Source organism: Monodelphis domestica, chromosome 4, assembly GCF_027887165.1.
Source record: "Monodelphis domestica isolate mMonDom1 chromosome 4, mMonDom1.pri, whole genome shotgun sequence".
Lineage (NCBI taxonomy): Eukaryota > Metazoa > Chordata > Mammalia > Didelphimorphia > Didelphidae > Monodelphis > Monodelphis domestica.
The window spans coordinates 132,448,096-132,475,644 of record NC_077230.1 but is presented as its reverse complement, the minus strand read 5'-3'; the positions used below and the strand labels follow the sequence as shown (position 1 = coordinate 132,475,644).

Here is a 27,549-nt window from a genome sequence, read left to right as displayed (position 1 = left end):
CATCTGGGAAACAAGGGCAGTAGCAGGCAATGTAGATGGGGAGGGCTTGAAGAGGAGGGATGATAGAAGGAAGATTTGCTTGAGAAGATAAGATGGATGAGATTACTCTCAGATGAAGAAACTCCCTCTGCCAAAGTAGGTCAGTGCCTTCCCTGCCCTTTCTAGTCTTAGAAAGTATCCTAGAGCAGAGATGTCAACTGCTGCTCACTGGCTACAAGCAGCCCAAAAAATTCTAGACTGCAGCAAGAATCAGATTAAAGTAAAATTGAGAAAGCTTTAACTAAAAAAATTAATAAAAATAAAATCCAACAAGCAGATAGTGTTGATTTGTGGTTGTTTGCGTCAATATGCACCGGCAGGGATTTTCTATTTTGATTAGACAACATCAGCTTGGAGCACTGAGAAGTTCAAGTGACTTGCCAGGGTCATACAGCCAGCATTTGTCAGAGCTGACTCGAACCTCGATCTCCCTGGTTTTGAGGCTGGTTTTCTGTCCCAAGAGTTGATAGGTGCTGTCAGGGAAGAATTCAGGCAACGGGCAAATATGGCTTGAAACCTCATTTATTCTTCAGGCATCTCTTTGAGATGAAGGAAAATTCCAATTTAGAGGTAAAAAAATATACCTCCAAAAGATTATATGACTTCTTTCTCTTTCTAATTCGTGTCTTCTGGCTACAGTCTTCCCTTTCTCCTCATAGGCAAGAATCCATAGTGATTATTAAAAAGAAGATTTAAATAACATAAGCCCCAAATTAGCTCCCTTTCCCCCTGTGCACCTGCTGGCACAGCATAAACCATGGAACTAAACACTGCTCAGAAAAAAAAAAATAAACTTTTAAAAGTCTTTTTAAAGACTTTTCTACTCTTTGTTATAGGCCATGCAGTTAGATTTCTTACATTAGGTTATACTGACCTCTGGAGGCAAAGAACAAAAGCCAGCTCAGCTTGAAATTGGATAAAGGACAAGGGTCTATTTTTAAATAAAGTCACTTGTGGTGGCTAATTTTCAGACATCAGGTATGTAATATTTCTAAAACACTCTCATCTAGCTGTGATTTACCTGGATAAGCATTCATCAACAGTATTCTGGGCATGTAGGGAATCAGATAATGATCAATGTTGTGACATAAGAATAAAGTAATTTTGAATGAATCAAATGAATTTTAAGACTTGGATCAATTACTATGAAAATTCCCAAAGGAGGAAGTTATCAACCTCTTGTCCTTAATTTTAAAAATTTATTGTTCAAATATGTAAGAGAAGCTTCATTCTTTAAAAATAATTTATTTTCCTTTTCCTTTTCAAAAGTACTTAAAAACTATTGGAAATGAGATTCCAGTTAGGAAAAACTGAGATCTAAGGTATATTCTTGCATTTTGGCCAACTTTCCACCATACCAGAAGATGGTACTGACCAAAGAACATTCTAGTTGATTTTAATTTAGGCCCATGGAATATATAATTATTGACATTTAATATTCTAATATTCATCAGCATTTTCACTCTTCTCTTCCAGTTTTCCTTAATACCATTATCATTCTTGCCTACTGAGTCAACTCAACTTGTTCTTCTAGAAAATAACAAGCTTCTTAAAAAGACAGAAAGACATATTTCCAGAACCATATATCCAGTGGCTAATCTTATAGAGCCCACTAGTCGATCTGATGGCTTTCATTTACCAACTAAATTGCAACAAACCCAGACTAGAGTCTTTGTGGACTGTAGTCTCAGAACATCTGACGGTTATAATTCCATTTGGTCTAGGAACATGTGCTCCTTTCGGAAGGATCATTGGTCCTCATCAGGAGAGGGCTCGAAAGAACATCTGGAAAGAGAAGATCTAAAATGCGACCAAGCTGAAGATGGTGCACAACTGGAAGACTCTGTCTTTGAAAAAGGCCAGTCATGGGCATCCATTGAGAATGAGGACATTTGTAAAGAAAATCACACCACTGAAGCAAAAGAGACGGATTCCCAGGAGGGTGGAATTAGAGATACCAAGGAGGAAAATACTCAGTGGATGACATTAAGAAATCATCCTAGCTTGAGGCATGGGAAGCATGAACAAGATCAAGGAAAGGCACATGGCACTCAAACCACGCTCCAAGAAGTTCACCCTTTAGTAATGACTCAAGGCCAGAGTGAAGGTTCTGGAAATGAGCTTCCCAGTCTGAACGGTGCATCAGGACGTCCAAATGAAGCCAGTGATCAAAATTGCATTCCAGATCCTGTCTTTACAACCGTGCCTATTGTTATCACTCCTGGCCCAACAGCAAACATATTCAAAAGCCACACAGGCAGAGAGACGTCCACAAAAATAGCAGCATCAGAAACAACAGGAACAGAAATGAGTGAAATGGTGCCTCTGGTCTGCATTACTTTTCCTGGAAACGATTGCCCCAGGGAGCCAAGCACAGCCAAACAGGGCATCTCAAAGAGGAAGAGTCCTCTTCATAGCAACAGCACCACCTTCCATAAACTTGCTCACCAAGAAAATGACAAATGTAGAATGAAGACCCACAGGAAGAAATCAGATTCAAAGACAAAAATGAACAGCAGGACGTCTCAGAACCTCACAATTTCTATTGAGGGTTCCATCAAACCTACTCTTCAAAAAGCAAGCATGAAAAGGCAAGTGTTCCCCACTTTAGGGCAGGCTGAGTCCAGGCCCAGGCAATCAGCCAAGCTTCAGAGAAGAGGGCCACAAATAGAAGAGAAGCCTTTAGACCTCCACGCTTTGAGACCCCAAAGGCAAGGATTTCCCTGCATCTGCAAAAATTCTCGACCAAAAAAGGCTGCTGTTCCTGTTTCTGTCCCTCTGGCAAAGTCAAACTTTAATTTTTCAGACCTGAAATATAGTGATATGTTCAAGGAAATCAATTCAACTGACAAAGGACCAGGAATTTATGAAATGTTTGGGACTCCTGTATATTGTCACGTCCGAGAAGCTGGGCGTCAGGAAAGCAAATTCTATAGGGAAACAAGTTCTGCTCCAGCTAGAAGGTGCCTTTCGAACAAATGCCCTGCCGCACAGAATGAAAGAAATGGTAATGGCAAAGTAAGGATTTCCCAGAAAAAGGGACATCCAAAACCTCCCAAAAGTTCTCTTGGCATTAAACAAAAGCACAAAAATTTAATTTCAAAAGAAAAAAATCACAAGTCAACAGAGGTTGTCATAGAAAATATGGAAAATGATGGTATGATTTCAGAACCTGATTGGCATGTGAAATCTTCAGGAGACACCTCTCTCTCTTGTAAAGATGAAGCTCAGCACCTTAATTCGGTTCACTCTCCAGAGGATCTTGCTGAATCTCTAAATCAGAATGAACCCGGTCCTAACTCAGATTTGTCCAGTGGGGGGAAAGTTTTAGTGGAACAGTCCTCTAAGGATGAAGACCATTCTCAGAGTCAAATACTTGCCACAAGCCTCAGAGACCTGCATGAGCTTGAAGAGAGACATCAGACTAAATCTGTGACTTCAGTGGATATATGGTTACAGCCAAGTCAAGAGAATGCCATGAAGTCTTTATTACAAGAAAGACTCTCTATGGAGCCGAAAGTCAACCAGACTTTTTCTGAGACTCCAAGATCTGAGAGGGTTTCCAATAAACTTCCATCGCTGACTGCTTTCTCTTTCCCAGAGAGGGCCCAAAGTGCATCTTCTCAGGTACCACAAAGCCCAAACTGGACACATTCAATGGAACACAGCAGTTTAGCACACAAGTCAGTTACAGATCAGAGCACTGGAAAAACTGAAAGCGTTTCAAGCTCAATTTCTATGGACACTTTGGACTCCGAAAACAATGAAAAATTAACAGATGAATTACTAGGTTGTCTAGCAGCAGAACTATTGGCTCTCGATGAGAAAGACACAAATTCCTGGCAAATGGTGACAAATGACACAAATGCTGAAACACAAAACCCAATCATCAGTGGAAGAGGAAATACCTGCCAAGACCTTGACAAAGAGACAACAAGACTCAAAATACAGGTATATCATTGCATGGAAATGAAATTCCAGCTGTCACTATTATAAGTAGACTATAATTTTAATGAACAGTTAGTGTGTTGATATTTTTGGTCAATCAACAAATATTTACCGAGTATCTATTTTTTGTTAGATACATTGGTTTTGTTTGGGATTATAAACAAATATAATTCCTGCCCTCAAACAGTTAAAAAAATTTTTAAGTGAAATTTTGAATAACAGTATGAGTAAAAAAACTACAAGCAGCTCCTGATCAGTGAGACTCACTTGAAATGGCATTCAAATTTGCACTATTCAAAGTTGCAAATATTCAGTGCTATTTGGGATTCATTATTCTTACTAATTATTTTATTATATTATTACATTATATATAATTCAATTTTATATATTTTATTCTATATTTATACATTAGATAAAATATATGTTTTATGATATTATTTCATAATATATAATGTTATTATGTATGTTATACAAGTTATATCAGTACAAGAGAAGCCACAAGGTGGCATGTGATTAGTTAGCAAATGAATGATTACTGAGAAACTGCTTTAGGAGTTCAGAGGATGTAAATAGTGTTGAAGAAAAACTATTAATATTAATAAGGGACCCTATGCCTTAGGCTGAAGTCTTCTAGAAACAATATTAAATTGAACATAAATCTATATCCAAGCAATTTCTAGCTTGGAAAGAGAGATGTCCAACCTGGAATCAATAGTTCCCCTTGTTTTCCAACATGACTGCCCCAAGATTTGAAGTAATACTCACAGAAATCTTGAACAAGGAAAAGATGCTAATATTTTAGGATGAAGTTTTGGGTTAACATTCCAGGATAGTCAAACTATTGTATATATTGAATAATCACCAGGCTAGCTTGCATATAGTACTTTAAGGTTTACAGAACCCTTTTAAATATCTCATTTTATCTTAACAACAATCCTGGGAGTTAGGTGCTATTATCCTATTTTATAGGAGAGGAAATTGAGTCAGAAAGAAATTGAATGACTCGCCCAGGGTTGCATAGGTTGCCCTGACTCATTTCCTGATTTTCTTTCTGTACAACTCACCCTTAGGAGTTTCTTGTGATCAACATCATACTCTTGAATTTCAAAAGGGAAGACACTACCCATAAACAGGTCCTCCTGGTGTGGGTGCTCCTCTTAACTAGGTCATATAGAAGCTGAATTACCAGTTTTGATCCATTTCAGGGGACGTCTTTGTTCTTCCCACCTCCCTTGAAAAGAAAAATGTGGAAAGAATTTTAGATGAGAGAAATAGATTTTCTTAATGCTTCTATATGGCTTTAAAAATATAAATCCATGACCATGGAAAAATATTTTAAACTTTTAAAATATTTTAAAAAATGAATCCAAGATAAAGATGAATGGCATTTGAAAGGTGGGGAAATGGAGAAGGGCATTTCAGAGAGTTAAATGACTTAAGAGGTCATTTAGTAGAACCCCCTCGATTTTTCAGATGAGGACACGGAAGCCCAGAGAAGTTAAGTGAGTGAGGTGTGGAACATATACAGCAAATAAATTGCAGAGCATAGACCCAAAGCCAATTGTCCAGACTCTGAGGCTTAGAATGGAAAGAAACTTCCATTATTCCTCGAAGGTCACTTCAGAGGAGTTCCTAGCACCAAGAGAGACAGGGTGATTGCCCCGGACCCGTAGCTTTAGAATGACTTCCTCAGACCCTTTCCTGACAGTAGCTGAGCAGTGATGAAGGTTGGTGAGTATGGACAGCTTGGTGTGGAAGTAGCAAAGCTGGACTTGAATTCAAGTTTTCTGAGTCTGTATCTAGTCTTCTTTCTACTGCACCATGTTCCAGACTTAAAAACAAAACATATACAAATTTTAAGGTAATGGATTTTGAGGAAAAAAGAACTTTAGAGATCATGTATTCCAACCTTACCAATTTTGCAGTTGAGGAAGCTGAAGCCAGAGTGGTTAAGGAACTTGCTCACTTTTCTGCACATAAGAGGCTCAGGGGATTGAGAGTCAGGCCTCCAGACAAGAGGTCCTGGGTTCAAATGTGGCCTCAGACATTTCCTAGCTGGGTGACCCTGGGCAAGTCACTTAATCCCCATTGCCTACCCTTATGGCTCTTCTGCCTTAGAACCAATATTTAGCATTGACTCTGAGAAGAAAGGTCACAAAATTTTTTTTCCCCTACAGCTTGTAAGTGACAGAAATGGGATTTAAACCCAAATCTCCTGACAACCAATCCAGCACCTTTTCTGATCCAGCTCATTATATCTAGTAGAAGGAAGGGAAAGTAGGTTGTGGCTTTGGCATCTGATGCCTGTGGTCATTCTCTAAGACTCCAAATTACAGATGAATCGTTGGCCTGCATCAGTGGGGGGAGTTTACCCACCAGGAGTTTCCCACACTGATGAAATCACTGATCTGGACCAAAATGACCCAAGAATCAAAGTCTGCATGTATGTCAGTACATTTGGAGCATGTGTACGCATGTGGCACCTAGAAAGTCTACAAAGAACGTGGAATATCCACACTATCAAGGTTTGCTCCTCTGATACTAAATCTTGTACCAAATTCCTTGGAACAGATGAGGGAAGCTGTTTATCACTATACAATGGATTGTGGTGTTTTAGGCTGAAAGCAACTTTGGAGATCATATTTTAGACAATCCAATCCCGAGGTCCATGAACATAATTTTAAAAATATTCTGATAACTATATTTTAAATCGTAGGTTTCCTTTGTAATCTTATGTATTTTACCCCGAAAAAGTTCCAAAGGCTTCCCCAGACTGCCAAAGGAGTCCCTAATAAAAAGATGGTTAAGAACTACTACTTAAAAAGCTCACATTACTTATTTGATAGATGAAACTGTGGGAGATGGCTTGCCCCAAATCCCACATCTAGACATGCATGTCCTCCATGGGTTGTAGAGGCTCCTGGCACACACCTTCATGAACCCTTTTGCCTGTAGTGGTTACAGATTTGTCTGTTCAAATCCCATCCACACAATAATTTTAACCCTTATTTTCCATTTTGTAATTAATACTAAATATTGGTTCCAAGGTAGAAGAGGAATAAGGGTTTAGGGAATGGAGGTCCAGGGTCATATACTTAGGAAGAGTTCAAGGTCAGATTTGAACCCAGGACCTCATATGGCTCTCAATCCACTAAGCCACTTAGCTGTCCCCCTACCTGTAGAAAATTGAGCAAATTCCTTAACCCCTCTGGCCTCAGATTCCTCAACTGTAAAATTGACACAGTTGGAATATATGATCACCAAGGTCCTTTCTGTCTCAAAATCTATTATCCTGATTTTGTACGTGTTTTGTTTTTAAGTCTGGAATATGGTACGGTAGAAAGAAGGCTGGATACAAACTCAGAATCCTCTGATCCAGTGCCCTGGCAATAATTTTTAAAAGTCTTTCTTGCATAGCCGACAACGTGCCTTTGCAAATGTTAATTCAGCAGAGTGAGGGAGGTGGCAGAGTTTTGTCATTCCCCGGTTTCCATAAGGATGCTGAGCATCCTAGAAATGAAGCGAATTTTGCCCAATGTATAATGCAGGACTTCACCCCAACTCTTCTGGCCAGTGTTCTGCCATACTGCTTTGCTTTTCATACACAGAACACAAACAAACAGACGATGGACTCCTTAATCAACGTGTGCCACAGAATAAACAAAGTGAATACATCAGAAGCAGATCCTCAAAAAATCATTTGAGTTCACTTGTTGGGAAATCTGTATAGCTAGAATCAGAACAAAATCCTCCCAGGGATTTTTTTCCCCTTAAACCATCACTTCCTGTCTTAAACCCTCACCGCTCCAAGACAGGAGGGCAAGGGCTAGGCAATGGGGGTTAAGTGACTTGTCCAGGGTCACCCAGCTAGAAAGTGTCTGAGGCCAGATTTAAACCTGGGTTGTCCCTTCTCCAAGCCTGCTCCTCTGTGCCACTTTGCTGCACCAGCACCAGGGATTTTGAAGAAGCCAGTCCCAGTAAGCATGCTCCTTTGGCAAATATTAGGGAGGCATCTCCCATTTCTTTATCCCATAATTGTGTATTGTCATGTGGGGGGGGGGCTAGCCCACACCCCTCCCACGAAAGGAAAGATAGAAGGTTGACCTTGGGGGAAGGGTTGGAGCCAAGGAGATGGATAAGAGGAAGGCAGAAACACGCATAATATTTAACAATCAAGCTCCACAGAATAAGCTCAGCTACTTAGCTTTCACTAGGACATGAAACAGTTAAGTAGCTTCGAATCAACATACGGGAGTAAGCAATGAACATGGAGATTAGCTGAAAGAAAATCCCTTACAGCCTAGGCTACAAGTACGGATCAGTCCGGCTTGAGGAGAGGAGATCAAGAAAGAAATCACCAGTCCCTTAGAGCTGGTACTCTAAGCACAGACCATTTGAGGATAGGAGATTAAGGGAAAAAGGTCTTTCAGAGAGAGAGAGAGAGAGAGAGGAAGTTGGCCTCTGGCCAAGCTCCAGGAAAGACAGAGACAGGTGAGGGGTGATAAGGTAAAGAGAGCTGGCTTTCTGTGGACACTCCTATTTATTGTCATTGAGATGCAAATGTACACAATACATATTGATGACTACACAGTGGATTGCCATTGGTTCAATTGTAAAATTACGACAAGGTATAGGTGTATATAGCATGCACTCTCCTAAGACAATCTTTACATTTTAACTATTTCCCTTGACCATAGATAGGTGTGGACTGCTACATGTCATGGTTTTCTTATTCTTTTACCAGAAGTACAGTAACAATTTCTGGCTATCTGACAAGGAAAAGCCTTTTTTCAACTTGAATGAAAAGCCATTTTCTGAAAACAGTTTAAAGCATGAAGAGCCTATTCTATGGACCAAAGGGGAAATCCTTGGGAAGGGTGCATATGGCACGGTAAGTTACAGTTAATATCAGACCCTTGGAGCCCCCAAAGAGACAGTTTCAAAAAGTGATTTTTAAAAATAAATATTTATTTATTTATTTATTACCAATTATGTTTTAACAAATTTCCACACAAGTTTTCCTAAGTTATATATATATATATATATATATATATATATGATTGAACTTCTCTCCCTCTTTTCCTCCCTTCCATTTCCCTTCCCAGTGCTGGCAGGCAATTTAATCTGGGTTATACATGTATTATCATGTAAAACATATCTCTATATTGTTCATTTTTGTAATGAGTAATCCAATAAAACCCAAACCCCCAACCATAAACCCAAATTAACAACTGAAAAAATTGTATGCTTTGTTTTGCATTCCCAACAGTCCTTTCTCTGGAGGTGGACAGCATGCTTTGTCATAAGTCCTTCAGAAGTGTCCTGGACACATGTGATACCCAGTGGAATCGTGCATTGGCTAGGGGAGGGGCAGTGGGAGGTGGGGAGGATAAGAAAAGGATCTTTGTTTCCAAGGAATATTGTTTGAAAATAACCAAATAAAATAATGTTTAAATTGGAAAAAAAAAAGAAGTGTCCTGGGTCATCACAGTGGATCATCCCACAATATAGCTGCTTCTGTATACAATGTTCTCCTGGTTCTGCTTATTTGGCTCTGCATCAGTGCATGGAGGTCTTTCCGGCTCTTTCTGGCATCATCCTGTTCCTCATTCCTTAGAGCCCTCTAGTATGCCATAACCGTCATATATCATATTTTGCTCAGCCATCCCCTGACTGAGGGATAACCCCTCAGTTTCCACTTAACCTCCATTGTCTAGGCCCTGCTGTTCTTCTGTATTAGAACCAATACTCTTAGACAGAAGGTAAGGGCTTTTTTTTTTTTTAATTGCCTCTTGTTCTGATCCCCCTGACTACTCTCTCCTCATTAGTATAGCAAGTTTATAAGTGGCTTATATAAAGTAACCTTGATAGGAAGTAAGATTGCAAAGGGAACCTGGGGCAGCAAGGTGGTGTGGGGCTGGCCCTGGAATCAGGAAGACTCCTCTTCCTGAGCTCAAATCTGGCCTCAGACACATACTAACTGTGTGGCTCTGGACAAGTTACTTCACCCTGCCTGCCTCAGTTTCCTCATCTGTAAAATGAGCTGGAGAAGGAAATGGCAAACCAGTATCTCTGCCAATAAAACCCCAAATGGGGCCATGAAGACAGTCAGACATGACACAACAATAGAAGTCATCCACAGACTGTCCCATAAATCGAGGAAGCATAACTGTTACTTTCAGACTGTCTCATAAAGTAGGGGAATGTGGGGGCCACTGGAAACTGTCCCATAAATGCATTAAGGTCATCTCCTGAGGCTATGTGCTAGGGGGAAGCCAGCCAGGCTTTACTGTAAGGCCCCTTGGTCCTGCCCACTGCCCGTGGTCCAGGTGCCTCAGAGAAGCTCCAGACACGCTTAGTAAGATGGGCAGAACACCAGCAAATGAACTCAATCTGAAAGTACTGCTGGTAGACATGTTAATGATTGAACATCCATTCTGCGGCACAGAGAGCTAGTAGTTGCCCCCCCAATCCCCGACGTCCTCTCCATCCTCTTTGCTACCCTGCCTGCCCCCCTCCATCACCCTGCCCCCATCCCCACGCCCCTGCCCCTGCGCCCCCTTTCCCCCAAGGACTGTTTGTCTCAGAACTTGCCTTGACTAACTAAAGGGGCCTTGAAACATGAATCCTTGCTTCCTGCTATTGGGGTCTTTCCTGGAAAGTGTCCAAAAAACTGACTATGCTTCCTTGGGGTCCCATTCCCTTAGACACAATGAATAATTCCGTAAATTAATTGCCAATTCAGAAACTATCGGAGGTCCAGCGTAATGTAAGCTCAGGGGGAGGGATGTCGTCTTGTTTTTGAACCCTCGTAGGGTACAAGGCCCTAGCGGGTACTTAGTCAATGCTTGCTCACATCAAAGGGCCTTAATATTCTTTGTCCCAAGACTGGCGCAGCTTCATTCTGGACCTCAGTGTCAGGATTTTCTGTTTTTCCCTTATGAGTACTTGTGCCAGCAATGGATAGATCCAGAAAAGGAGCAGTCAAAGGAGCACTGTGACATGGCCTGCTTGGAGTAATACCTACTTCTTTGGAGAGCAAAAAGGGGAATTAGAATGGGGAATGTTTCCATTATTCAATACTGCTGGTTCTTAATTGTCCTTTCCTAGTTCTTATTAAATAGTTTAGAGAGATGAGGAATTAACTCTCAAAAGCTGAATAACAGGTCTATAAGAGACACCATCTACCGATAACGAGTTTATAGGATTTAAAAGTCTCTATTCTGTATACATTCAGAGTTCCATGGAGTCTGGAGGGTCTCTGCCATCAGCTGTGTAAATATCTCTGATTGACTTAGCAAAAATAGATGAGAGGCTCCTTGCACAGCTGTTGCACATTTTGGTGAGTCTCTTAGCAGTCATCTGACCTCTGGGATTCTTTGAATCTTATAGGGGCATTTGGGTGATAGCTTTATCGATGGTGTTCCCAAGAACCACTTAAAAAGGGGCAACGGGGGGCAGCTGGGTAGCTCAGTGGATTGAGAGCCAGGCTAGGTTCAAATCTAGGCTCAGACACTTCCCATCTGTGTGACCCTGGGCAAGTCACTTAACCCCCTTGCCTAGCCCTTACCACTCTTCTGCCTTGGAGCCAATACACAGTATTGATTCCAAGACGGAAGGGAAGGACTTAAAATAAAAATAAATAAATAAAAAGGGGCAACATTTCTTCAGCTGTTTTCCCTTCCCTCCCGAGGGCCAGTTCCCAATCCCTGGAATAATTTAAGTTGTATTTTTCTCAGATTTTGAATCCAACTAAGGATTGAGGGAGGAAGGAAGACAGAGCTCAGAGATGAGTGCGGTGCCTAGCGCTCAGTAAATGCTTGAGGATGTGGCTCTCCAAATGCCTAAATACTGTGTGATTCCCGCTTAACGATGGCTATTTGGCTTGCCTCTAGGTGTACTGTGGTCTCACAAGCCAGGGCCAACTCATAGCTGTCAAACAAGTAGCTCTGGATACCTCTGATCAGGTGGCTAATGAGAGAGAGTACCAGAAACTGCAAGAAGAAGTGGACCTGCTCAAGGTCCTGAAGCACGTCAATATTGTGGCTTACTTGGGAACATGCTTGGAAAAGAACCTTGTAAGTATTTTCATGGAATTTGTTCCCGGTGGCTCCATTTCTAGTATTATAAACCGTTTTGGGCCCCTGCCTGAGATGGTGCTCTCCAAATACACCAAGCAAATTCTCCAAGGTGTAGCCTATTTGCACGAGAACTGTGTGGTACACAGAGATATCAAAGGGAATAATGTCATGCTCATGCCGACCGGAATAATAAAGCTGATTGACTTTGGATGCGCCAGGCGTTTGGCCTATGCAAGCTTAACTGGCACTCACAGTGAAATGCTTAAATCTATGCATGGGACGCCATATTGGATGGCACCTGAAGTCATCAATGAATCCGGCTATGGAAGGAAGTCAGACATCTGGAGCATTGGCTGCACTGTATTCGAGATGGCCACAGGAAAACCACCTTTAGCTTCTATGGATAGGATGGCAGCAATGTTTTACATTGGCACTCATAGAGGGCTAATGCCTTCTTTACCAGACCACTTTTCAGAAAATGCAGCAGACTTTGTACGCGTCTGTTTAACCAGGTAAGAAACTTGGGGAATGGCAGGGGATAAAGCTCAAGAAATATGGAATTAATTTTTTTTATTTAGTCAATTTAGAACATTATTCCTTGGTTACAAGAATCATATTCTTTCCCTCCCTCCCATTCCCCCACCCTTTCCCTTAGCCCACGCACAATTCTGTCGGGGACCAGCCCCTTACGACCCCTGAGAGGGGAGGGGGAGAGAGAGAAGGAAAGGGGAAGAGACAAAGAAGGTACGGACAGCTCTCACATGGTATGCAAAGAGGAGTCGTTTATTGAGGCAAAAGCATGGTATATAAAGGAAAGGGGGAGAGAGAGAGATTAAAGATGGAGCTTGGCCAGAGGCCAAGCTCCTGCAAGGACAGCCATCGCCTAGCCTGAAAGAGGAGAGAGGGGGAGAGAGAGCGAGGCGGAGCTTGCTGGGCCATAAATACCATTTGCTACGTAGTACATAGGGATGACCCTCATTGGTCAATGACAAGGCATAGGTGTGGTTTCTCTTAACCAGGGGAGAACAAAGAAACCTGTTTTCCCGCCTAACCTGGGAGAAGCTGGGGTCAAGGGTCAGAGGCCTTCCCAGCCATGAGCACTACTGAGCATGCCCAAGACTGACTGTTCCCCTTGCCCCTGGGCTGCTACATCTCCCCCTTTTTGTTTTACACACAAATGAATAGTGTAATATCAAAATGTAGCAACATTACAGCATTAACAAATACAAACACTCTGGTGCATAATCATATTCTGATACAGAGATGAAAAACCTATCCTGATTGTATAACTTAGATATCCCAATCAAGAATGAACATCAGCATAAACTGATTCAGTGATCAATCTTAAAAATTCCCAAACTGATCTTTCTATCTGCCTGTCTGCATTTCAAGATCAATGCAACAGTCTTAGTAGATATAAAAATGTTAAGAAAATAATTTCCACGCTACTGATCCTGGTCTAATGAGGTAGAACTCTATGATTCACATGACAGGTGCAATAACCAAACATGCCACCATTCACAGTCTGGACTATCAGAAGTTGTCAGCCTTTTCAACAGTTAGCAAAATACTATCCCTGGAGATGAAGGATAAGTCCTTCCTTTCTCTCATCCTGATACTGCATCTTGGGGATCTTTCCGTGCTCACTGCCAGATGCCTGCCACATAGGAAACTGGTTGGTAGCTCGATGCCAGGACATCCAGCGACTGAGGGTGTCAGTACGCCATGTCTCTGCATTTTCCAACCTCAAACATCCATTTCACATGGAAAATGTAACCGTGGCTGAGGCTGTCTGGTCCATAATGAAAGATTCATTATGATTCCCCTTACATGCTGTCAGACATCACTCTCCAGTATGGTCATCCGAAAATTAACAATTGCTGTCATGTTCTCATGTTCACCGACTGTTGGGTGACTGTAATTCTAGAAATCTTTGCACCTTCATAATTCTGGATCAGAGCATTAACAGTACTTTCCTTGTACTTAAAAATTCTGGCCTTAATAGTGTAAAAGAAAAAAATCAAAGTTGATCAATCAAGAGTGACTTTAAAAAGTTTCCTCTAAAAATATAAATACTGATCTCTATAAGATTCCTCTCCCTTTTCTTTTTGTTTGTGTGTTGGGAGAGATCCCTTCAAAGAAAAACATCCTCTCTAAACATTTCTGGAGGATCATGTTATCACATGTCAAATGATCTCAGACAATTGATCCTGGGAACCTGATCCCAAAATTAATACAAGATTCTCTTGGCTCTTGGCTCACAGTCTATGTGGTATCTTTGAAACTGAGCCAATGTGAAATATCAGAACTTATATTCCCAATGATTTCCAATTCCTGATCTAAATAGATCAAAATTCGCCTTGTATATGAACATAATTTTGCACCATTACAGGCTTTGAAAGAACATCAATACATCAATCACAGTGCAAATTTTTAACAAATACCAATATTCCCATCCATTTTACATTCTCAATTGTAACTCAAATAACCATGATGGTGATAATGAAGTAATATTTCAAGTTCTGACTGCATATTCCTAATGTCTTCCTTATTTTAAATCTCTGCTTGTATAAATAAACCCATCAATATAATAACCAAGCCTATACCATTACCAATATTTGCAAAATTCATTCCACCAAACCAATGTTTGGGTAAATAGAAGCTTAAGTTGTTTCCCATGTAGAAACAATTTCTACAGTTCCTTGTACCTACAGCATTTGACATAGCTTTTTCATTCCTAGTTGTCAGTGTATAATATTCAATGTGCTTTTTCTACACGCTTATCTGTGCCTATTGTGTCATGTGTTTAATCCATACTCCAAAACAGTAAAACTTAGATTATACTTTGCCCTTGCTCCATGTTTTTGTGCAATAATAATTTTTTCCACCTAGGAGAGACAATGACTGCGCGTCCACAGAAATTGTCAAACCTAGAGTCCTCAGTTTTTCATGAGGTCTTACTTCCATATACCAGAACGTCTTCCAGTATATGAAAGGGAAGCCAATAGATCCCGAATCCAGCGGCCGTCTGAATTCTGGGACTGTTGGAGGAGAGCAAGACATTTTTCCTATTAAGATATTACCCACAAAGAGTCAGCCCTTAATGTAATGTCAGGAACATAATCTTTGCCTGGATGTCAATGATCTCTTACAATAACTCAGATTCCTGATTAAAGATTTCCTAATGTCTTTTTCCTGATCTCTCATCCTTTCCTGAGAGTAACATCAGTGTCACCTGTCCATTAAACCTATCTGTGCAGCATTTTCTGCTTAGCACCTCATTTTTGTTGTCAGAGGTATCAGATCTATCCTATGGATGAGTTTTCTATCTCCTACTTCTTTGGAGAATCATACCAAGGTCTATACCCTTGTTGATAACAGCATTTCTTACAATACAAGTGGTAGCTTTACAATGCATACAATATACATTTCTTTTGACAGTATCATATACAAAATACAAGGTATACATTAGTAGCTAGACAATTTGTAGCTATTTCATCTCAATCCCATCGCAAAGTCTTTGGAATGTGGGATGTATCTGGTGTCTTGTACAGACACAAGTGTGATTTAGTCCTTCTGAGTTAGCATACTTGATGTTGCTCTGGGTACCCCATCTCAATGGATGTCAGCATGACAAGTGTCCTTCAGTGGCCTAATAGCCAATGTCTCTAATAGTGTAATGTCATTGTTCTGGAGTGATATTAGTCACCAAAGAAGTGTCCCTCCAGCGTGCCCGGATTGTGGCTGGCATGTAGATAGCTGATGCCATCACCTTCCGTCTGCTTCTCTTCCTGGTCTGTATCAGCTGGCATGAAGCATGACGTGGGAGACCAGATGTTTTCATTATCTGTGAACATACAAACAAGACCTCGACCCAACATTATCATCCCCTTGGGTCCCTTACAGTCTTAATATCTTGATGATTTTTAACCCACTTCAGGTATCTCACCCAATGTGATCTTTATCATTACCTTCAATATTGATTGTTACAAAGCTTTAACTTATATTCTTTCTGGGGTGTAGAAGAGATAGATGATTAGTGATATCATATCCACCTCTTTCCTTATGAAAGTGGAAATGTCACCGCTTAACAAAATTGACTTCTAGATAAGTCTGATTCTAATAGAGACATGTTGTTCGCAAATATAATGTACCCTTTGAGACAATAATCATCATTACATTTTGGATAGCAATACCCTTTTTGTGCTGCAAGTGGATAGCATTCCTTATACTGTCATAACATTCCCAATTATACCCTTTTGATATTTGATCAAATTTGGCTAACATGGAACAATTCCAATAATATCATTTCAAGTTACACATTGTACCAATACCATTCAAAATTTTCAGGCATGTAATAGTTAGATCTTTTACCAAATACCCATATATTCCTAGAACAGAATATCTGTTAGTGACTCAATGATACTCTTCTGCATGTACATTGTTTCTCATACAATTGCCTGTGTGTGTGTATAGTGTGTTAAACCTGCCTATAGGGCAGCCTTTACAGTCCATGTGCTGCTTTTCTGGTGTCCTGTGCCAGACACCTCTGCCTTCTGTCCTTCTTCCGGGCAGATTTTCTTGCCATCAGATGCTCTTAATCATCTTCCATGGACTCCATGTATCTGAGAAAGTAAACAGAAAACCTCGACCCCAAATGAAAGCCTCATTGGGTCTTAGAAAGTTAGAAAGTGACAGAACATATATACCTTCAGTTTTTGAACCTTGGGGCTCATGAATTCCTTTGAGCTCTTTGTACCATAGCTTGCATGTAAGCCATGAGCTATGCAATTTAGCCTTTGCATTGCTGTTAAAAGCCCTGCTATTCCAAGCTGTTTGGAATAGACAGTTGTGCACAGTTATTCATAATATCTGCAATCACTTTGCTCACTTCTTCATTTGAGCTTGAACCCATAAACCAGGAGAGTAAGTATCTCCCATCACTTTTCACAGTTCAACCTTTGTGCCAGGAGCAAACTGAAATGCACCTTTTGCTCCAAAATATACATGGATGTCTATCAGGGGTGAAATTAATCCACAGCAGTTTGCATTGATAAGCGATATCACCTGCTTGTTCAGGATATAGATGTACAATAGATTTTGCAAAGCAGCATGTATAGATGCTTAAATATTTGCTTTTTCAAACCCATAATCATAAAAATATCATATTATAAATCACTTATGATTTGACCCATGTGTGCTGGGATCTTAAGCCTTTGTTTGTCTGCACACACTTTTTGCTTTTTGAAAAATTTCACCTTGTGCAGTTATTAAAATTATAGCATTGTCTTATGCTGGAAAAATATGCACAGAATTATCAAACAGTTGCACAGAAGTTGTTATTTCTGAACTACTGCCCTTAGCTTCATAACTGAAAAGATCTTAATACTGTGAATAAAATCATTACTTCCATCTGCTAATTCTGCAAATCTTCACTGCAGAAATAAATCAAATTATGCCAGTAGCCTTTGAATTTGCATTATTATCATAGGTCTCTTTTCAATATCATGATCAGCTTCAATATCTGCAATTTCAATACATGATAGTATTGCCTCTTTCAAATCCTTAATAAATCACTGTACTGAGTAACAGAGTTCCTGATAACCTTAATAATTAACCACTGGTAAACAGATTGAATCCTTCTAACCATGCTTTTACTCTGCTGAGCATGTGTCTTAATTTTCCATAGTAAAAGCTATTCTAGTTATAAATCATTTGCTTTCTGGATACAGGTATAGTAATATGCCCAGTAAAAAGTTTCTGAACTGCATACAGGTTGTTTGAATAAGCTCTGCTCAAGATTCCTCCTGTTGCTTTATGTCCTGCTTAGAAAAGTGTTAATAATTCCTCCATAGTTAAAATTAGAAAGCCTTAGAAATTCCTTTAAATCATATTCCAATTCATGCTTATTATATCTTAATATTAAAGTTTTCCTTCTAGCCAATTACAGCCTTAGTGATACAGCTTGCAACCTCAGTTGCTCTGATGCTATCTTCCACGTGGCTCAAGCCACGTGGCCGGTAGAGAGAAAAATTTCAAGCTGCTTCAGATTTAAGCCCAAACCTTAAAAATTTTCTGTTTGCACTTTAATCACCTTGTGATTCATACCAAAATTTCTCTACAGATAAAACATTTCTAGTCCTGATATTCTGTGGCATATAACAAAAGTCAGAGAAAGATATTTTAATTCTCTTTTTTAACTTCCTTTATCAAAAAATATAAGCAGACATTCCTTTATAATTTTGCCTAAATCCCACCCAAATTAAAACTAAATTAAAATTCAAATTCCCAGCACCCAGGTAAAGCCTGCCTTTACCTGGCTGGACCTCAAACAAAAGAGTTCCTAGGACTTGCTTTTTAAAAAAAAATCTTCTGCCTTTGGTTACAGGATGGCAATATCTTTTTACAACTTAGGCTGTTCTGAATTTAACCTAATTCAGGCCTTTAAGTGTCCTGCTTTGAGTCAAAGCAGTTACTTCCTGATAAGCCTTTTAAAAGCATCCCAGGAATTTGCCTGTGAAGATTAGCTTGCTCCTTGCTTCTGGTCTGCTAGCCTTTCCCACTGGGTGAATAGCAGCCTGGCTCTCTGAAGCTTTTGTTTTAGGAGGCCATAAATTTGACTTTGCACTTTCCTGATGAAATCTTAACTCCTGCTTTTTCTTTTCCCAGTTGCTCCTTTCGAAATCCACTATGCTCTAGCAACTGTTTGTTTCAGAGTGAGATTTTTCGAGTTCTCAATCGCCCCTAGTGAGGGTTTCCCTGGGTCAAATTTTCTTTTTCCTTCCCCTCCCCCTCAGACTGCTCCTCAGGTGTTTCTTAACCTCCGGAGATCCAGGTCCGAGAGAGGAGGCCTCCGACTAGCAGACCCAGGTGGGGGAGGGAAACTGCACTTCGTATATATAAGGGGACTGTTATTCCGTTGCCATCAAAACACACATACATTCGACCATTCACACAATGGGGTTTGAGAGGGAGATATGAATGGGACGACCTACCCTTCCTCAGGATCTGTTCGATCCCTACCCGTTACTGTAGCCTCGATTTCCTCAGGATCGTCTGTCTATCCGATCCCTACCCGTTACTGTAGTCTCGATTTCGGCGCCGAATTTTTCCTCAGTCGTCCGGTGGTCGCTCGGGCCCCACGTTGGGCGCCAGATATGTCGGGGACCAGCCCCTTACGACCCCTGAGAGGGGAGGGGGAGAGAGAGAAGGAAAGGGGAAGAGACAAAGAAGGTACGGACAGCTCTCACATGGTATGCAAAGAGGAGTCGTTTATTGAGGCAAAAGCATGGTATATAAAGGAAAGGGGGAGAGAGAGAGATTAAAGATGGAGCTTGGCCAGAGGCCAAGCTCCTGCAAGGACAGCCATCGCCTAGCCTGAAAGAGGAGAGAGGGGGAGAGAGAGCGAGGCGGAGCTTGCTGGGCCATAAATACCATTTGCTACGTAGTACATAGGGATGACCCTCATTGGTCAATGACAAGGCATAGGTGTGGTTTCTCTTAACCAGGGGAGAACAAAGAAACCTGTTTTCCCGCCTAACCTGGGAGAAGCTGGGGTCAAGGGTCAGAGGCCTTCCCAGCCATGAGCACTACTGAGCATGCCCAAGACTGACTGTTCCCCTTGCCCCTGGGCTGCTACACAATTCCACTGGGTTTTACATGCGTCCTTGATCAGAACCTATTTAGAAATATGGAATTTTTTGCTTATTTGTTTGGGCATATTGAAAGGACATTTTTTTTTACAGATTTTAAATTTTTATTGGTGTCTTTTTTTAAATCACATTTATTTTCAACTCTATTGCTTTGCTATCTCTTACAACAAAGAACACAAAGGGGGGAGGGAAGAGCATTTCAGCAAAAACTAACCAACACATACATCTTGTGTGATATCGATTCATTTATGCTCTCTTTTGCCTCAGTTTCCTCAACTACATAATACAAAGGTGTTGCTTCAGATGGCCTCTGATGCTTGTTTTAGCTTTAGAACTAGGATTTTAGAATTCTAAAATTGTGAATTAGGGCTAGGGTTCCTGTTGGAGAGAAAGACAAGGAGCTCGAGCTAGGTTTTTCTATTCTTGTGGAAACGTCCCCTAGGCTGTCCAAGATCCAGCACTGGAACGGAGGTAAAAGGTCACAGCTGGAGGTAAATATTTGGGAGCAGCATCCTAGAGGCAGTTGTAAGCTGAAAGGATTGTCTACAGTTGGGGGTGGGAGGAAGAAGAGCCACCTGAATGAATGAAAAAGGGTTGGTGAGTGCTGAGAGCTTATTATCTGCCAGGTATTGTGCTAACTAGGCACTTGGGATATACATTTGAAAAGCATGACAGTCCTTCCATTTACCTCTTCCAATGAGTGAAGATTACACATACAGGTAAGTCCAAATAATGAATTCCCTGAAGTGGTGACAGCTATTCAAAATTCATTCTACTCAAAATTATAATTAAGTAAAATATGGTCAATGGCTCTACCCCATGGAATTATGCAGTGTTGATTAGACTAATGGACCACTTCAGGGGATTCATTACTTGCCCTCGTGCCGCCACAGATGGGACTGGTGGTTAGAGAAGGCTATTTTGATGAGGGAAGTTACAAGGGTGGTGAATTGAGTAATGGGACAATTGACTGATAGACGAGTCCTTCAAGAGAATAGTTTTAAGTAGACTGTAGGAAATTAAGGAGTTCATAAGTAGCAAAGGAAGAGAAATAAAATGTTTAGAAAGCTTCTCAGAAGTTTGACAGTAAAAGGATCGAGTGGAATTATCATTAAGTGATTACTCTATGCCTCTTGGTTCAGAGGAAAGAGTTCTGATTGGCCTTGAAATCAGACCACCTAGATTTTTATCCCATCTCATGTAATTCACTTTGTGATCTTGGGTAAGTTGACTTTCCCTGGTCCTCAGTTTCCTCACTTGTAAAATAAGAGGGTGAACTAAAGGGCTTCTGAGATCCCTCCCAATTCTTGGTCTCTAATCTTCTGATTATCTACAAAATGATATTTGTGTTAATTACTTCATTGGGTTATTGTGAAGAAAGTGTCTTGGAAAATGCCAAATGCTCTATGAGGTGTTCCTAGGAGGCTCTAGTGTTGAGGAGGAAGAAGAGGGGGAGGAGGAGGAAGAGGTTTAGTCATCCTTTTATGTAAATATTCTAATTAAAAATTTTGTGTTTTATAATTTTTAATGAGGTCATTTTTGTAAGCAACTTCACTTTCAAAACAAAAGAAGGGGGCAGCTGGGTAGTTCAGTGAATTGAGAGCCAGGCCTAGAGACGGGAGGTCCTAGGTTCAAATCTGACCTCAGACACTTCCCAGCTATGTGACCTTGGGCAAGTCACTTAAACCACTTTGCCTAACCCTTCTGACTTGGAACTAATACACAGTATTGATTCCAAGACAGAAGGTTAAGGGTTAAAAAAAAAAGACTAGTGTTATTTTAACAAGGAATAATGCCAAAACACAACATTAGCTACTCTAAGAGCTAGTGAGTGTGGCGTATCAGACCTCTGGGAGTCTGAAGATCCACAAAGAAGGTATATAGTAAGGACCAAATGAGACAATACATGTCAAAGGGCTTTGTAATTAAAGCACTATATCGGTTATAGTATTAATTATTTTATTGGTTTCCCCAAAGGTTTTGGATTTAGGAAGAAAACAACCAAACCATAATTGTAATCACTCAACAGTTGCTCCTACCAAGTCAATCCAAATGCCTTATTAATGGGTGAATTTTAGTTTAAATATTCAATTGAACAATTAGTAAATGCCTATTAATCTGAAAACAACACACTGTCTATTCTTAGGGAACTTCTGGTCTTACTGAGGAGTTTGCAAGCTATTACAATGTTTCCCCATGAGAGAGGAGGGGAAAGTGAAGGGTGCTGCCTCACTGCCTTTAGTTATAGAATCACTGGAGCTGGAAAGAACCGGAAGGTAATTTCCAAACTTTGCAGATAAGGAAACTGAGGCCCAAGGATGTTTGTTGATTTTCCCAAGGTCACACACATAGCAAGCACCAGAAATAGGATTTGAATCCAAGTCCTCTGACTCCAAAGCCAATACTCTATCTATCCATTGAACCACACTGCTTCCCAAAATACTGGATTAATACACTAAATGCTATAGTGGATAGAGCACCAAGCTTGAATCCAGAAAGATCTGAGTTAAAATCCAGCTCAGATACTTACTAGTTGTATGATCCTGGAAAGGCAATTAACCCCTATTTGCCTCATTTCCTCATCTGTAAAATGGGGACACACTGGAGAAGGCAATGGCAAACCACTCCAGTATCTTTGCCAAGGACACCCCTGAACAATAGGCCACAAAGTTACCTAGAACTGGACACACACTAAACAACAGCAACAAAACATTTGAAATCTTTTTTTAAACATTAAAAAAAAAGCAAATGTGACCTGGTCCACACAGGAAAACCCCCAATAATAATGTCTTTTAATCCTTCTTCCAATTCTAAATCATTAGAATTCTATGTTTTATTTTAATATTTCTCATTTTTTATTTTATTTTATTTTTACCAATTACATATAATAAATTTCCACACAAGTTTTCCTAAGTTATATGATTGAATTTTTATCCCTCCCTCCCTTAGCTTCCCTATTCTGGTGCTAGCAGGTGATTTGATCTGGGCAGTATCATGCAAAACATTTCCATATTGCTCATTTTTTATAACCCTTACCTTCTGCCTTAGAATCAATATGATGTACTGGATCCAAGGCAGAAGAGTGGTAAGGGCTCATTTTTGTAAGTAAGTAATCTTATAAAACCAAAACCGAAATAAACAACTGAAAAATCACATGCATAATGCTATATTTTAAAGGTTCATTCACTACCAACTAAAAGTCCAATGAGAACTTAGGGTCTGATGACTATTTCATAGGTTTCAAAATAAATACAACTGGGAAATTTAGAGGAAAAAAATTGTCCCTTGAACTTACATTTGGAATTTGACCAGAGTAATTGGGCAAAATGTTCCTTGAAAACTGCTTTTAATTAGATTTTACGTTTTCTAACCCAGAGATCAGCATGATCGGCCATCTGCTCTGCAACTCCTGAAGCACTCTTTCCTTCAGAGAAATCCCTAAAGGTCAACTGTGGATGTTCTCCAGGAACCACTGTAGATGTTCAGTTGTTTCAGAACTGCAGGGAATGAAGGTTAAGGGCCATGGATCTTCCTGCTGGAAATTTAGTATAATCCAAACTTAACCAGAACCTTGTGGTTTCATCAGCTGAAGATGTTAGCATCCTAGAACTGGTTCTCATTTTCCTGCAGGCTTCTGGACATCTGTTGGAGCCATACCAACTTGAGAGCCAATTGTTCAATTTTCAGTGTACCTCAAAAATCTTCAAATGCTATAACTCAGGATTGATTTGTTATTTTTTTGACTGTCTAGGCTTAAAGTGATGGTGAAAATGTTAATAATGTAATTTAAACTTAAAAATGTCTCGTTTTTTTTTTTGTGGAGGGTGGTGGGGAGAACTCATTAAACATTACAAGCACATTCCTGATTCTAAGTATATATGCAAACACATTGTTTTTTAAAACCTATTCCATTGCTTGTCAGCTCTGGGATGGGGGAGGGAAAGAAAATGAATCATGTAAAAATGGAAAAAAAGAAGAAAGAAAGGAAGGAAGGAAGGAAGGAAGGAAGGAAGGAAGAAAGGAAGGAAGGAAGGAAGGAAGGAAGGAAGAAAGGAAGGAAGGAAGGAAGAAAAGAAGGAAGAAAGGAAGGAAGGAAGGAAGAAAAGAAGGAAGGAAGGAAGGAAGGAAGGAAGGAAGGAAGGAAGGAAGGAAGGAAGGAAGGAAGGAAGAAAGGAAGAAAGAAAGCTGGAAGGAAGGGAGGAAGTGAGGAAGGAAGGGAGGAAGTGAGGAAGGAAGGAAGTGAGGAAGGAAGGAAGGAAGGAAGGAAGAAAGGAAGGAAGGAAGGAAGAAAAATAATAAAACCTATCCCAACATTTCCACTGCTCATAGTTTGAAAAATCTAAAGTGTAGTTCGAATCCGTCATGTTACAATTTAAACTCACTTTGCTCCTGTTCTATTAGTTTTCTTGTAAAAATCCCAAGATAAATGTTGACATTTTTATTTATATGTTATGCAGAGGATAAAGGCACTTCTTTATTTTGTACTTGCAAAGGAAAATAAAGGATATTCGAAAGGAACTGAAGTGAGAAGTGTTAGAGATGAATGAATCAGGATTACTGCCTCCCCCATGGTTTCACTGAGGGAGACCAGGCATGGCTGAGTGAGAGGCTTTCTTGATCTGCGGAGAGCTAGTCATTGAAGTTATCATGCTCATCGGGCCAAATTGTAGCTTACTCCTAGAAATAATTTGTTTTTTAAAAAATTTTAAACCTTTACCTTCTGTCTTAGAACCAATACTAAGAGTCAGTTCCAAATCAGAAGAGTAGTTAAGTACTAGGCAATGAGGGTTAAGTGACTTACCCAGGGTACACAGCTAGGAAGTGTTGAGAGCAAATTTGAACCCAGGAGTTTCTGTCTCCAGGACTGGCTCTCCAACGTTTGGAATGTCTCTTGGACTCTCCATGGTTGGTGTAAGCTAGGGATGAGTAGAGCAAATAAGCATCCCAGAGCTGGTGGGGGCCAGGCAGGGGAATGGTAAGAATCTTTGTGGCTACTGGGCATTAAGGAGAACAAAGATAGACAAAGGGAAAAAAAAGGACATAGAATTAAAATGACCCAACATTGGATAGCTTTTTTTCTACTGAACAAAAAATATCCAATAGAAGGATTTTAATTTAGTATACTTTCACATATATCAGTAAGTGATCTACAGACTTGCCTCAGGGATCTGAGGCAATTTGGGTGAGAGGAGGGTTTCTTTTCCTTTTCTTTTTTTTTTTGAGGGGGGGACTTTGAAATTTTTTATTTAATTAATTTAGAATATTTTTCCATGTTTGCATGATTCATGTTCTTTCCCTCCACTCCTCCCCAGTGGGCAGAACCCAGGAGTGATTTGGGAGGGTATCCATATTTTGGGCAGAGATCTTGAACCCCTCAAACACATAAATAAATCAAATAGCCAACATGATATCAACGGGAGCCTACTCTAATATTTATAGGAACAATAAAGTTGGAATAAGTCCTAATTTTTCTAATAAAAAGAATTTGGAGCAGGGAAGTAGGAGTAGCAGGAAGCAGGAATGGTACCATTTCAGCAAGAGGCTGACAAGGGTTAATGCCCAGTTTCTGGGTATTAACTCTGGGGCTATGAGCTTCATCATACTTGTGTCCTGGGGGACTGCAGCCATAACAAACTGGTTTTCATTAGCCAACAGTCCTAATTTGCTTTCCCAATTCCAGACAATAAGGCTCAGCAGCAGGCATCATTTCTGACCTAATTTCTATACTAGTCTTTTTTTTTTATTATTTTAAAGTTCTATGTGAATTTATTTGAGTTCTATTTCTTTAGGCCACTGTGGAACTCAGTAATTGCTGGAGTATCTGTAGAATTCTTTTTCCCTGGAGGTTTGCTATTCTTTCTTTCTGAGTGATACTTATTCATTGTGTCACAGTCACCACTACTTAGAGTCAGCTAGATGGCACAGTGGATTTAATGCTAGACTTGAAGTCAAAAAAGACCCAAATTCAAAATCCAGTCTCAGATACTTACTAGTGGTGTGACCTTGGGCACATCAATTAACCTCTTTGCCTCATTTCCTTCAACTGTAGAATGGCCACCCCCCACCCCTGACTGTGAGGATCAAGAGATTTGTAAAGCACTTAGCACATAGTAGGAATTTAATAAGCCCTTTCTTCTTTCTTTTCTTCCTTGCTTCCTTCTCTCCAGATCTCCCCTTTCTTTTGCATAGCTGGGTAGGAGCAAGGATTTAGATGGAAAAGGCTTCAGACAAGCTTGATAAGACCTTTACAATATGTTGTTTGGTCTTATTTTGTTGATTAAGCTTTAAGGACAACATATTTGCTACCACAGTATCATCCCTTCTTCGAAGATCATTAGGCTGATGGGAACATCAGCTCTACCATCATTACCAATCACATAACTAATAAGTCTCAACACTGGAGTTGGGATCTCATTGATGTGGGTATTCTAACCAGGCAGATAACAATATTTGAATTCAAATCTTCCAATTCTGTGAGATGCTCTTGCATGTTTTCCCATAAATTCACCATCCTAGGTGTGAATTTCCTTGAATTTTCTGACTTTTCAAGGACAGCAGGGGAGCATGTGGGACTTGAAGCTGCATCTCCTCCATATGGTAGGAACTACAGGGGTCATTATACTCATTTAACAAATGAGAACATTGGGGCTCAGAGAAAGAGAGGAACCTGCTGGTGGACACACAGTTAGTTAACTAATACTGAAGTATTAGAGGTTGAACTCAAACCAGAGTCGTCCCTGACTCCCAGTCCAGTTCCTTTAAAACTAGGAACACGACCAAAACCCACTGTTTGATAAAAACTGCTGGGAAAATTGGAAGGCAGTATGGGAGAAATTAGGTTTGATCATTATCTCACACCCTACACCAAGATAAACTCAGAATGGGTGAATGAACTGAATATAAAGAAGGAAACTATAAGTAAACTAGGTGAACACAGAATAGTATACATGTCAGATTTTTGGGAAAGGAAAGATTTTAAAACCAAGAAAGAGACTTCTGGTCAAGATGGCGGCTTAGAGGCAGCGAAAGTTCAGACCTCTGAAATCCCTTCCTTGCCAGTCACAAATTGAATGCTCCCAGGACACCGAAATTCAAACTGAACAACAGGATAGACCTGGGGAACCCTCCTCCTGGACCTGGATCAAAAGGTATGGCCTCCCAAAAGCCAGAACCCTAGATCACTCAGATCTAAGGGGTAGGCAGAAGGAAGGTCCCAGAACCCATCCCCCCCAACCCAGAATGCTGAGCCCACGGCAGCAGCGGGAACCTCAGGGCCGGCAAAAGGGCCTCAGGTCTGGCTATTCTGAAGGACTCACCTTGAAAGCAACCTGAGCCAGTCTCCGGGGCTCCCAATACAGATGGCAGGGAAACATAGAGAGAAGGGGGAAGCCTGTAACCCCCTGGCTGGGTCCTTCCATCTGAGTCTCAAGGAAGGCTCCAGCTTTAGGGAACCAGCTGAACCCAATCCCATCAGGAGCCCTCAGAGTTTCTGAAAGGACAGAAACCTCAGGGCCAGCAAAGGGGTTACTCTGAAGGGCTTACCTTGAAAGCAACCTGGGCCAGTCTCCAGGCATTCAACACAGATTGTGGAGGAGGAGGTTTTTTGGTTCGGGGATCATTCAGCCCACACCAGCTGAACATAATCCCATCAGGAGCCCTCAGAACCCAGGGAGACCATGACCCCTCCCCCCTTAGAGAGCAGGGTCTTCTGAAAGAACAGAAACCTAGAGGCAGAGTCAAGATGGTGGCCTAGAAGGAGCATAGACCTGGCAGCCTGGCCAGAGCTTTGGAGATCCTCCATATTTGCTCCAGCCGTCCAGGAAGTTTAG

General features: G+C 40.6%; 1 protein-coding gene across 1 annotated transcript in view; it reads left to right on the top strand.

Annotated features, from left to right (window-relative positions):
• The window catches only part of MAP3K19 (mitogen-activated protein kinase kinase kinase 19), a 75,004-nt gene extending 51,485 nt beyond the window's left edge, over window positions 1-23,519 (top strand). Inside the window, exons 11-14 of the mRNA XM_056793765.1 lie at window positions 1,516-3,990; window positions 8,732-8,878; window positions 11,883-12,580; window positions 23,096-23,519. Of these exons, the coding sequence (XP_056649743.1) occupies window positions 1,516-3,990; window positions 8,732-8,878; window positions 11,883-12,580; window positions 23,096-23,162 (3,387 nt within the window). The 3' untranslated portion in view covers window positions 23,163-23,519. The remainder of the gene's footprint in view (window positions 1-1,515; window positions 3,991-8,731; window positions 8,879-11,882; window positions 12,581-23,095) is intronic.
• Window positions 23,520-27,549: the final 4,030 nt, after the last annotated feature.